The 12,831-nt window shown below is 43.1% G+C and overlaps 1 protein-coding gene across 2 annotated transcripts in view; it reads left to right on the top strand.

The window, feature by feature from the left end:
- Positions 1–12,831, top strand: part of ehmt1b (euchromatic histone-lysine N-methyltransferase 1b) — a 30,271-nt gene continuing 17,440 nt past the window's right edge. Inside the window, exons 1-3 of one of the 2 annotated variants that reach the window (XM_034709584.1) lie at positions 1–112; positions 11,286–11,376; positions 11,469–11,953. In XM_034709584.1, the coding sequence (XP_034565475.1) occupies positions 11,516–11,953 (438 nt within the window). In that variant the 5' untranslated portion in view covers positions 1–112; positions 11,286–11,376; positions 11,469–11,515. Of the gene's footprint in view, positions 113–5,956; positions 6,141–11,285; positions 11,377–11,468; positions 11,954–12,831 lie in introns of those variants that run through there. The other variant, XM_034709583.1, reaches the window with a different exon arrangement.

Raw genomic sequence — 12,831 nt, 5'->3', positions numbered from 1 at the left:
ATACTCTCAGGTGTGGTTTTGGGTTAACGCCTACTGCAAATCAATAAATGTGACGTAATCAGGAGTGGGCGGAGTTACCGTGCAGGCACCATGGCTTCGGTCGGGACCCGAGGTGAGTGTGAGTGTGAGTGAGCCTTGTCTTTACGCAGCTTGTGTTACTTTCTCTCTGTTTTCCGGGGCTTATGAATACCGTCCCTGCTCTAAAGACTGAACCTTGCTGAGAAACATGCGACCTGTCGGTGAGAAGAAGCCGTGTGGTCGTTAACTGCTGCCAGCCTGGAGTCTCGAGCTTTGTGCTGGACCGGAGGGCAGGAAGATGCTGCGCCCCGGAACATGAATGAGTCGTGCGGGGCGCGCTGTCCGCTAGCCTTCGTAGTTTAGTCATTCATGTTCCCGGCTCACGTCACTGTCCTGCTTCTGTCCAGCTTTAGCGCTCCAAAATAAACTGAATAAAGATATGAAGCTGATTTATACCTGATGCGATTAATACTGTGAGCTGTATTCTCTATCACCGGCGTGTTGAAGGAGCATTCAGACAGTGTTGCTGTTTAGCTAGCTGCTAGCTTCCGCGCTGTGCACACTTTCTCAAATCCTCCTAAAAACTGATTCTTCTTCATGATCATGTTTTATAAAGAAGAGAGGATCGTCTCTGTGTGATTTCAAACACTACAGCTGAACACCTCGCTCATAATGCTTTGTTATCATATGCTGTGAAGTCGGTTAGCGACATGATAATTGATGCAGTCAAATGAACACTGGCTCAGCTTCACTGTAAACATATGGCGCCAGCTTCTCTTTCTGCATCACTGTTTTTAACATGCAACTATTTTATTATCAAGAATATTCCAACAACTGCAGGCTTGTCTTTGTTAGCTGTTTGCAGTTCCATGCACAGCTTGTATGTAGTTGGTAAGAACCGGTGTATTGCTGATTGGTAACAAGTTATAATGCTGGTTAATGAAGGCTTCATATGTACAGATCATGTTATTGAATCAGTCTCTTGGTTGTAATGGTACTTGAGTGTGAAAAATGGATCAGACATCAAGTCTTTGTGTCATTTTCCCTTTCCTTTGAGGGATAGGATGCAGGGTTGTTCGGCAGAGGTCGCTCGAGCAGCGTGGAGATGGTTGCAGAGTCTTGAAGAGAGGCTCGTCAAGGTGTGGAGCACTGAGCTGTGCAGACACTTCCCTTTGCACTCAGAACCTTGTCTTGTGTATGCTGACGCATTTGACACATGCTTAGATGGATGACTTAAAAGGGACATTTCACCCAAATGACACAGAGCAATTTCAATGCCTATCTGAAGTGGTGTCACCGTGCAGGTAGTTTAAGTTTACCTGTTGAAATTGTAATACTGTTGAATTTCTTACGTGTATGGACTCCCATCATTACGCTGGCCCTGAAGTGCAAATCACAACGGCAGTTCAGAAAACACTACGACATTAACCAAACCAAAGAAGTAGGTACCTTCAGGGGACATGACTCGTCGCTGATTGGACTGATTTGCTGTTGTATTTTCTGATTTGCCGTTGTGATTTGCACTTCAGGACCACCGTACATAATGCCCAAACCAATCCATTCAGAAACTTGTAAGGTGTTTACCCTTCTACAAACAGAAAACACTGAAGCATTGACAAAAATATTGTGACTGAATGAGTAATCCAATGCAACAACAGACTATCTTTAATTTTTTGCAAAATAATTGAGCTGTTGATCTGTCTGTTGATTGATTCATTGATTGGAAGTGTGACTCTTCATTCTTAAACAACATTTGACTTCACTAGCAAGGACCACACCAACAACAGAAATGAGATTTGAAAGATAGTTATTGATTACGGGTTATTGTATTGATCAATATTGAACTTGAAGTCGCTTTGGGGAAGCCATAGCACCCGGGCACGACGAACCCCCTCAGGGCCCTATGGATAGAGGAGAGAGGAGAAGAAGGAGAAAGGGAAGGTATGGAGGGATTTGGATACGAGAGCGAGAAAGGAGGAAATGGTCAGGTTTGAATTTATGGAAAAACGGAAGAGGGCACGGTTGAGGTGTGGCCCTGCTCCTGAAATTTTTACATAATCACCACTTAAAGGTGTAGTTCCAGGCTTTTAAACCAATACTCACAATCTTCTCCAGTGGATATGTTGCACTTCAAATAACAAACAAACTAAAATGAAAACAAACGGTTATTTGGGATTGCATTTGACAAACAAACACAGTACAAACTACTCTTCCAAGGGTCCACACAAATCACAAAAGAATAGAAATTACAAAAATAGGAAAATAATGAATATTAAAACAACCAATGACAGAAGGCCAAATACAAAGTGGCGTAAACAACTTCTAAAGCACAAACAAGATATAAATAACAAAAATATCTGAAAACAGTTCAAGTTGAGCTCAGTTTGGATCAGAATCTGCAGGTAAACTATCCCGATTGGTTTGCAGAGTATGGAAAATATAAATATGGACTATGCGTCTCCACCTCCTCGCCCTCCAATGTGACATACTCTGTGTCTGGAGCCAGATTATGTGCAGTAGAGATCGGCTTGCGTAGTCGTGGTTAAACTGTCAGGATGAAAGTGTCAGGGTTAAAAATGTAGTCGGGGCATGTAGCTGTCTGTATCCACTCAGCACGTGTTGGTAAACCTAACTTGTAAGCAGATATGTCGAACACATAATGGCGGTGCATGGGGGTTAGTGGATCACCAGTATCTGCAGGCTTCCTCTTCTGGGACCATGAATGCCTTTGCATGATATCCCAGAATTCTCTCTGGTAGTGGTTTGGATATTTCAATCTGGACTGATAATCAGATGGACCTTGCATGGCTGTGTTTCTGCTAAGTAGGACCTTTAATTTGTCTCATATCAATTTTGTTCAGTCCAAGTAAGGAATGAACTTCGGCTCTGATAAGACTCAGATTGGGAGCGATGTGTCCAAATGAGTTGAACGTGTACATGATGAGTCTTTGTCCTTGCCAGTCTACCGTAAGCACCTCTTCCTGCTAATGTGTGGTTTCCATTTGTTTTGCATGAGTAATATTTGTGTTGATCTAAGTCCTCACTTGGCCTCTTTCTGCTTTAAACTAGCCCTGTATAAAAGATATCTGTCAGACTTTTTGTATTTTGACAGTCTAGAAACTGTGGCCTGGTTCGAGAGAAGAATGTATTCCCCTCTTTGTCCGTTGAGTTCTGATGGAGGATAAGACTGAGTCTGCCAGGACGAGGTTGTTCCTCATAGTTTAGTTGTGAAACAGGAGAAGCCACCAATATCTCTGCTGTTGCATTCTCGAGTGTCCGGCTGTCCCTTAAGCCGAGAACAAATTTAACATTGCAACATGTGAAGCCTTTACTATAGTATTCTGACAGCAGTTAATGAATGAACAGATTCATAAGGAAATAAAAATACAATTTTCTGGTCCCAGCTCTTTAAATAAGAGTTGTTAGAGGACATTGTTGTCTTTTCATAGACTATAAATTAACTTTAGAGACCAGATACAAAATAAGCCATATTAAAGATTCTTTACTTATTTACGTGCACATTAAGGCTCGCAAGTACAAACTATTTTGAGGCTTTTGTAAGCTAACGTAGCATTATGAATGTATCATAGACTTTCACATGTACTCGATGTTTTTCTGGAAGTTTTCAGGATTTCTGCCCCAGAAATTTTCCGAAGTCGCTTTATCACACGTCTCTCACCGCATGAATTCTTCCCTGTTGGAAGAATTGGGTGGTGCCATAGACTGTATAAATAACGGGCATAGTATCTGTGACGTCCCCCCGTCTGTTCCTGAGCGCTGTTTTGAAGTCAATCGTCGGCGGCAGCCATACTGGAAATGCTGAACTCAACCAAACTTAGTGTGAGGTAAAGAGGCGGGATTTGAGCCTCCTAGCCAACAGCTATGTCCCACCTGTCAATCAAGTCAGTTACGGGGGGTGAATTTTTTTGTAATGTGACGGTTCAGAAGATTACGAGTTTTGCTCAATTAAGGACATGACTAACTTGATTGACAGGCGGGAACACATAGCTGTTTGCTAGGAGGCTCAAACTCCGCCTCTTTACCTCACACAATGTTAGGTTGAGTTCAATATTTCCAATATGGCTCCCGCCGACGATTGGCCTGAAAACAGCGCTTCAGAAACAGATGGGTGACGTCACCGATACTACGTCCGTTATTTATAGGGTCTATGGTTGTACCAAGGTGACTGGTTCCAAGTTATAAAATGAAAAGTTGAAATGCTGACTGACAGACTAATCTAAAGATACATTGAGTTAACACAACGTCACATCCCAAAGTCTGCAGGTAAACTGTGTCAAATGGTTTGCTTAGTGTGACTAACACTAGCAGAGCTAGCACCATCAGCCTTTGGTCGTCTGAGCAGGTTAATAACAAGATCTCATTTTCCAGATCAACATACAGACAAATCATAGACTGTATAAAATATGGACGCAGTATCCGTGACGTCACCCATCTGTTTCTGAAGCGCTGTTTTGAGGCCAATCGTCGGCGGCAGCCATATTGCTGCTGTCAAGTGAGTGTGATGTAAAGAGGTGGGCTTTGAGCCTCCTCGCCAACAGCTACAGTGTTCTGGCCTGTCAATCAAGTCCGTTGTGCCTCTCATTGAAAGACTCGTAATCTCAATATCTTTGAGATTGCCACGTTATGAAAAAATTCACCCCCCTACAGTGTGAGCCGATCGAGAATGAGCTATCCAGACTACACTCGTCTTTTTGAACCAGGCTGTAAACATGTTTATTTCTGCTGTAAAGATCGGCTTCTTTGAATTGGTGTGTATGTGGTTTCCAGTACTTCTGGAGTAAGCCTCAAGTGGATCCTCGATGAAGTGTAGTTTTTTAGCACTTCCGCATTGGACTCATATTTTTAGACCAGAGGTTGCCGCTTGGACTAACTGTGCACATCCCTAATCTGTTCTGTCATGAGCTAGCCTAACATTAAAGCTCTTTAACTTTACTGATGAGTACCATGGATTCACTTTTGATTACTCTTTATTATTCCCCTCTTTTTTATCCCAAGAGGTGCCTTTTTTAAAAACCTCTTCAGTCTGATTGTATTAGCAGTTCCAGAAAAACGTTCCTACTCCTCACCTGATAAATTATCTCACATGTTCGAAAGCATTTATCTTAGTCCTGTTTCAGTACAGTAACGTATTTATTGTAAATCATGATTCCTTAAAAGCTAACTAGAGATTAAAGTGAGTTTCACTTAACAGATTAGCTACCCTGCTTTGCAAGTCGCAGCCTGAGTAGAAAAGGTTCCAAACTTGAGTCCTAACTCGTAAATGAAACTCTGATGAGTGCTTGAGAACAACACAACATTGAATCTGTTATCTGTTCTTGTGTTTCTGTTGTTGCTTTAGAGCCTTTAATAGGCTTTTATCCTCCATGTGAACTAACCTGTTAGTGTCATGTCTGTGAACTCTATATCTGGTTGCGTGGCCCCGACAGCATTTTGCTGCCATTACCGGTCTGTGGCTGAGAGGGAACAAAAGACTCTCCTGTTGGAGGTTCAGATGTGGCCTGATTGTTTCACTTCTCAAGCTCCTCACTTACTTTCAGTTTGCTTCCAAGGATTTACTCTTCACCTCTTACTCTACATTTCCCCCAATCGTATCCTGATGGGGCTCCTTAAGAAGCTCTGTATGCACCACTGACAATAAAACCCTTTACCTCAAGCTAGAAAACTACACTCAGCATGAGAACCTGAGTTGATTATATGTGGTGCAGGATATTTGAGCATGCCTGTTATTGGGTTAAGATGATCTGTTCAGTATTTCTGCTCCAACGGATATCTTCACTGGCATTGAGGTCGTCCAGTTTATGGAAACTGAGTGGTGTTACTGTTTGAACAGACTGAGCATGCTCTGTGGAGACCCTCTGAAGAGGAGGACCGGCAGAGGGAGCCACCAGGTCACATGACCGGCGAGGTGAATGTGCATGCGGGAAAGAAAAGGAAAAGAGGAACAATCTGTTCGACACATTCTCGCGCTCTCTCTCCCTCTCTCTTTCCTCCCCCCTTCCCTCTCTCTCTCTCTCTCCCCCTCTCTCTCTCACTCACACACACACTCCCTCACGCAGTTTGATGCCTTCTTCTTCTCAATGGAGGCCATGAGGAGAAAGCAGGTATGATGCTTCCTGGAGGGACACAAGGGGAAAGACGTGGTGGCGTTCTGCTCCTCACAGTGACTTGGCTGTGATGGTCTGAGGAGGAGATGAACACAGTGAAGGAAGTTTCCATCAGTGGTTTGATCTGGAGCTTCTTGTGGAGATGGTTTCTCTTGTCAGAGACGGTTGCTAATGTTTGACCGTTAAGTGATTGTTCCTGATTGTTCCTGATTGTTGAAATCGTGGACTCTATCTCCAGGAGTTTTTTCTGATGGCAGGGTTTCTGTGTCAAAGAGATCTGAGTGTGTTGGATCCTGTTGTTGAGAGAGCTCCTCATGGATTAGCTCATCAGCTGTATATAGAACAATCTCAGCATGGGGAATATGTCAACACACAACATGAAGGTCTGATCAGCCCGGGAGACCAGAGACTTGTTTTCATCATCCCTTATCTTTGCTCTCTCATTGTATCCTTCATGGTGGGTCTATAACGAGGTCTCTGAGGACAGGATGGACGTATGTGCAGTCTAGACCAGGTGATCAGTCAAATACTGGAATACAAGTCTGCACTCACAGTCCAAAGGATGCGTGATGATTGAGGATTTGATGTTCTGGCTGGGTGTCAGAGCTTGCATCACTTTATCAGCCCGTTTAGAAAATGAGCCAGGAGCGGACGGTTACATTTTTGGCGCTTTGATGGAGGTTAGGAGTGGATTTTAGCATTAACTGAGATCGATGACAATCAGAAGAGGAACGCGACATAAGGAGGGACAGGGAGGATAACATGCCAGATACAGTCTGCAAATCAAACTTGTATATATCTGGATTGATTTGTAGAACTGGGTGTAAGTATCCCTGAGGTTTCTGAACGGGATGATCGTTGGCCTCCCTGCTTAGGAGAAAGAAAATGTGTTGTGTTTACCTGTGAGGAGTTTGGAGTCTATCCCTGTAACAAAACCTGAGAGATATTTGTGATTGGCTGAATTTGGGTGCTTAAAAGCCTGATTTATACTTCTGCGTCAAATCGACGCCGTAGACTACGCCGGAGGTCTGAGTAGCTCCCGTACCTACGCAGACCTACACACGTAGCTGACGTGCACCTCCTTCAAAATGTAACTACATGTAGAATCAACGCGGACTGCAAGCCCTGTGATTGGTCCACTCGCTGCATTGTATTTCCCGCATTTACAGCACTTTCGGGCTCGCCGCACATCAACCATGTATTTCATCTCCTCCTCTCTATTCTTCATGTAATCATGTCTGTATGATAAACAGTAACATGTATCAGCTGTAGATTAACAACACGCTCTTAATCTCTGTGGAGAAGTAAACAGAGATCGTAGCGTGGCGACCGGATATCAGAAAGACCGCACTGCCCTCAAGCGTTTCGGCGGAGAATTGCTGTGCGACGTGGACACATCGAAGCACAAGTATGTGGTGCTGATGTCCGCGTCAGCCCCTGCTGCGTAGGGGCGACGCAGAAGTATAAACCAGCCTTTATGATAACGAATAAAAAAAGATGGAAAAGTTCCAGCTGTACATTTTGGGGATGAACATGAGGCAGACTAATCAGTAAAATGGAAGCAACAATTTTCTCTAAATCTTATTAAAAACATTTGAAAACCATCGAAACACTTCTGCTGCACACAATCCAATTTAGAGTCGAGTGTACTCCACATGAAGCGGCACATTGTGCTCTACAATGTGACAGGATGTGATCTTTACAAAGAATTTAAACACAAGCTTCATCTGGAGAAGTATTAGTCAGTGAAATACAAAGTATAGGAAGGTAATGTTGAATACTGGTGAACAACGTATATTTTTTAAAGATCAACTGATTATATAGAAAGGGCTGGAAAGAAACCAGAGGATTGGCGAATGCTACTTTTTTTTAGCCTGCATTAATATTACACAGAAGGGACAGAGACAGACGGAGTGACGAAGCAGCAGAGGAAGGTATAGCAAGTTGAAAACATGTGAATATGTTGATACCGTTTCCCTGTATTGCATGTGAAGACAGTATCTAGAACTGTTACCGGTTCACTGAGATACATTGGCAGCCTGTCTAAAGATTGTTTGCTTAATGACTCATATTTGTGTGAACGTCAGAATGTGAGCCTTTCAACAAAGAGAGAAAGGTATCTGAAAGATTGTAGTATAGACTGCTGCTCAGTCAGATGAGCTTACAGTTTGGCCTTCTTGTTGATCCATCTATTAATTTAGCTAAATATGTGTTCCCTTTAGACTCAGTGTTCAAAGGTGTTCTGTGTGTGCTTCATGCCATGTGATCACTGTCTTTGTTCAGGTTAATAAAGTGAAATCGATTGTCAGTAAAATGTGTGAATGAAAGCGTTAAAGGACCAGATGAGCCACTTCACCTCTCTTCTCTCTGGCTGTGTTGTGTACCTAAAGATTTGATCTTATTTCAGCGTCTGCACCGTGTCCCTGTTATTGGAAGTCTCACAGATGACGGTGTAACATCCTCGTCTCTTGTGTTCAGCCGGCTCTGACTTGTATTTCAGGCCTTTGGCAGTGGCTTTAAGTCATGAACACCCGGCCTTTGTTCACATGATGGTGAAGGGACTAAATGCATTTAATGTTAGCTGAACAGAGGAGTGTGGAGCATTTTTGCAGATCCAGATTGGACTGTTTGAGTTCATCCCTCCAAGCCTCAGTTTGTCTGAAGCCTTTGGTCTCTTCTAACATCTCTCCATTTTAATCTGCTAATTTTGATTCTTGGTGAACACATGGCACATTTGGAGCTTCTTTCTGCAGCCCCCATATCCTTTACCACCAGCCTTCAGACCCTGACTTCCTCCATCTAGTGGAAAACCGCTGTAATGGCCACGATGTGTCAGTAAACAATCTGGTTGCGAAATGGCGGAGATCTGCAGACAGCCTTCTCTGCTCCCTTCCCCCCCTCCTCTCCTTTCTGTCTCCAGCGTGTATGTTCCACTTTCCACCACTAGGGGGAGAGAAAAAGCTGGTGTTTCTGTTTTGTGACTGGGTTTCCCCTCAATCCATAAAATAAAGGGACTGAAGGATTCTTCTCATGTCACCCTCACATGTGCTCACCAGATTCCTTGAGACCATACACCAGAGAGGATTGTCCAAGACTTGATGTTCTTTGGGAGAGAAGTCTCCACAGCTCGGCTCTTGGTCTGACCTCAATGCTGTTTGACGAGGTGCTTGGATCAGGGACTCGGGAGCATGAATACGTCTTCATGGCTCCTTCAGTTGGTGTCTCAGTTGTGGTGCTGTCCGTCAAACAGGAGAGTCTGACTGTCAGAGTCTGCTCTGTGCCTCTGACTCCTGCAGGTCTTGAGATTGGGCCTCCTCTGTCTTTGGACAATCACTCTGAGCACATGCTTTCTACTTCTCACTCGCGAGGCCCAGGTCCCCGTCAGCACATATCCCCGTGTGTGTACCTTTATCCTGCTTGGTGTGAGTGTCATATACGGCTCAGGAGAGATTAAACCTTCCTGATGTGTTGCTAATCGAGACCAAACTGACCCAGGACCATGTTGCTTTGACACCTGATCACAGCGACTCTGATTGAAGACTACATTTGTGTTGTTTTCCTCTTGCACCTCTTTTTCTCCTCTGGGTCCATTTTTCCCCAAAGTGAGCTCAAGGTTGATCCTCTGCTCTGGAGGAAGAGGCGCTTTTACAGTTCCTGGTGTTGCCCTCTTCTTCGAATGCTTCCTCCTGTGAGATGTAAAGGCAGTCTGTGGGTGGTTGTGATTTCTTTTGAAGCTCCGGCAGTGCATCTACTGCTCTGCTGGTTGGCTGAAAGAAAGAGGAGATAGACAATGAGAGTGCACGGGGGTCGCCCTCTTTCTCTTGGCTTGCTCTTTGGATTGTGATTCTGACTAAGACGCGTCACTGAAAGGCTCAAAGAGGGAGGTTAGTGGTGAGCAGGCGATGCATTAACGGAAGATTTGACACTCAGGCTGAAACCTGGGAGACATTTGATCTGGTGTGGAGTGTGTTACTCTGGCAGAGCCACCAGGCCTTACCATAGGTCCTCAGACAGCTTCCAGTATTATTCCTCCAAAGACACACCACAGAACAAAGCATGCTTAGGTTTTACACAACACAGGTTATTCACTAAATGAAAACATCTACAGTATGTAGGATAAAGTAACCTGATTCAGAAGGAGAGGGGAAACGTTTGGGTTTTCAAGGAGTCTCTACAGTGCCTTCTTATGGTAACAGGATGGTATTGAACAGGGACATTGTGTCCCACTGAACTGGGTGTGCGAGCTCGTTGTTATTTTGGAGGACAGTTATGTGAGCTAATGATAGATTTATGAGATGTTCATTTATACTTGTAGATCATTCATTTAACTCTACAATTAAACCAGTTAGTTCAGTGTAGCCTTGTTTTTCTTTGTTCTGGTTTTATTTTTACCTTTCATCGGTATAAAAACCTCTTTAAAGTTGTTAAATTTGACTTTATAATATGAAAATATAAAACATTTTTTTTACAATGTTTGGTTTTTCTAAAGGGTAACACAAATTCTCATCAATAAGAAAAGGCCAAACATCTCCATTTTCATTCATGTTGGGTTGCAAAAATACTCTTATCAGATAATCTTTAAACTACTTTTCAACCTAATAAGTGAATCCATATCTATTGATGTCAGTTTTATTTATTTATTGCTAATCAACAGTCTTAAAAATTCCAGTTTTCCATTTGTAATGATCTAAATCCTCATAGAAATATATGTTTCTAATTTTACTTTATAAATTTCTCAACAACAAATGGATGAAAATGAAGATTAAAACTGTCTTTAATTACATTTTGGTTGACTGTCTCATCAGATTATTCAAGGAATACATTTGAAAAGTTTTTGAGTCACTATGGTTTCAGCATGAAGAAGGTTGTTTGCACCATTTTGCATAAACAGTGACTCAGCTTTTATTTTGAAACAAGCATTGTTCAGGCTTTTGCATTTGACTACAAAATATTCATTTTGAATAACGGCTCTTCAGTTGTGTACTCCTTTTTTTTTCTTTGTTCTTTCGAGATAGATTTTTATAAATGGAAACCTTTGGCTTTGAACGATCCGGCTGTTTTAGGATTCATTGAGAAGGTACAACAAATATCCATTAATTTGAACTATAATTTCCACTCGTCTGTTTGTTCTCTCTTCATCAGCCTGCTGGTCTCACCAAGAGCAGTTTGGATAAAGGTGCCTCAGCCAAGAAGGAAGAACTAAACGCTGCAAGAAACGGAGAGAAGAAGTCAGGTATTTACTGAGTGAAGCTTCAAATTTAAGACACTAACCCTTTGTTGCATTATAGTTTGTATCATTCATTCATTTGTTTGTTTGTTTTCTAGATGGAGAGGTAGCAGCCAGACTGGCCTCCTCCACTGCAGCCGAGGCGATGCTGAACGGCACTGAACACGATGACATGAGGCACAAAAGCCCGACACGTGGCTCCACGACAGGCAACAAGACTTTACTGCTGGAAAACGGCATGTTGGACTCGGAGCCGCCGCACGGCTCCGTTACTGGAAGCAATGGATTAATCCTCACCAAGCAGCAGCAGCAGCAGCAGGAAGGCGGTTCCTCCCCTCACAGGACTAACTGGTCGCCTTTGGGCTCAGTCACAGGGGGACACATGGCCAAACCCTCAGCGTCTGGGTATGCGCAGAGTTCAGGTGCACTAAGGACTGATCCCAGTGCAGGAACTACGTCAGGACAAGGAACATCAGACACTAAAAACGGCACAGCCTCACCGCCTGTACCGGCTCCAGCACCGGTAACGATACACCGAGCACGCAAGACCATGTCCAGACCCGCTGTCAGCCCAGCACAAAAGGTAAACCATCAGGACCTGGAGCACTATCATGTGCTGTTACTTTCTGTGGAGCTGATCCAGTTCAAATCACTAACACCTTCATTAAAGACTGATTAGAATAACTCACAATTATCTGTTCACTAAACCTCAGAAGATAAGATGGCGGCCAGAAATCACGCCCACATGTGATCATGGATTATGTCTCTTAAAACCATCAGCATTGATGTGCCTCCATGAGAGCCCGCACAGAACATGATCAACTAGATTTTGTGTCCTGTCTCTAGAGATCTTCTCACATGTTGTCAGGCTGAGCTTAGGTCAGAACTGTGCAGCTGAGTTGTTCCGAATCAAACACAACAAATTCAAAGTTTAATCCAAAAGGTCGCTAGACTCGTGACCTGTGTGTACTTGAGGTGTTATTTTGGTCAATCTGTGTTAAAATCAAGGTTATCTAACATTCTGATGTGACTACCTGATCATGTAGGCTCAAACTAGGGATGTAAATTTAAAGTATTATCCGTGATCCATCTTTGGAAATGTCAACGATAGGGATGTCAACAATTAATCATATATCGATAAATTGATTGTTAAGAACCTACTCAAACACATTTTTTAATTTAGATTTTCCATCATGTGGAACAAACATCATGTGGTCTCATACTTACAGCTGTATAGTTTGCAATTCACTGTGTGCCTGAGTCCAGCAAAAGAGAGAAAAGCTGCGCTGGATTTTACAAAACCATTGCAAAATGCAGGAATGCTGCAACAACTAGATTATCTTGGTTATGTAATCGATGGAAGCCAAAATTGCATTGGAGATAAAATTAGATTTTTTGCCCATCCTTGAGTAGAAACATTTTAAGCGAAACCTACAAGGACATCATGTGCTAACTCCGTCA

This window comes from Notolabrus celidotus, chromosome 19, assembly GCF_009762535.1.
Source record: "Notolabrus celidotus isolate fNotCel1 chromosome 19, fNotCel1.pri, whole genome shotgun sequence".
Lineage (NCBI taxonomy): Eukaryota > Metazoa > Chordata > Actinopteri > Labriformes > Labridae > Notolabrus > Notolabrus celidotus.
Note: the sequence above shows the minus strand (reverse complement) of the source record. Positions and strands in the feature narration are given on the sequence as shown.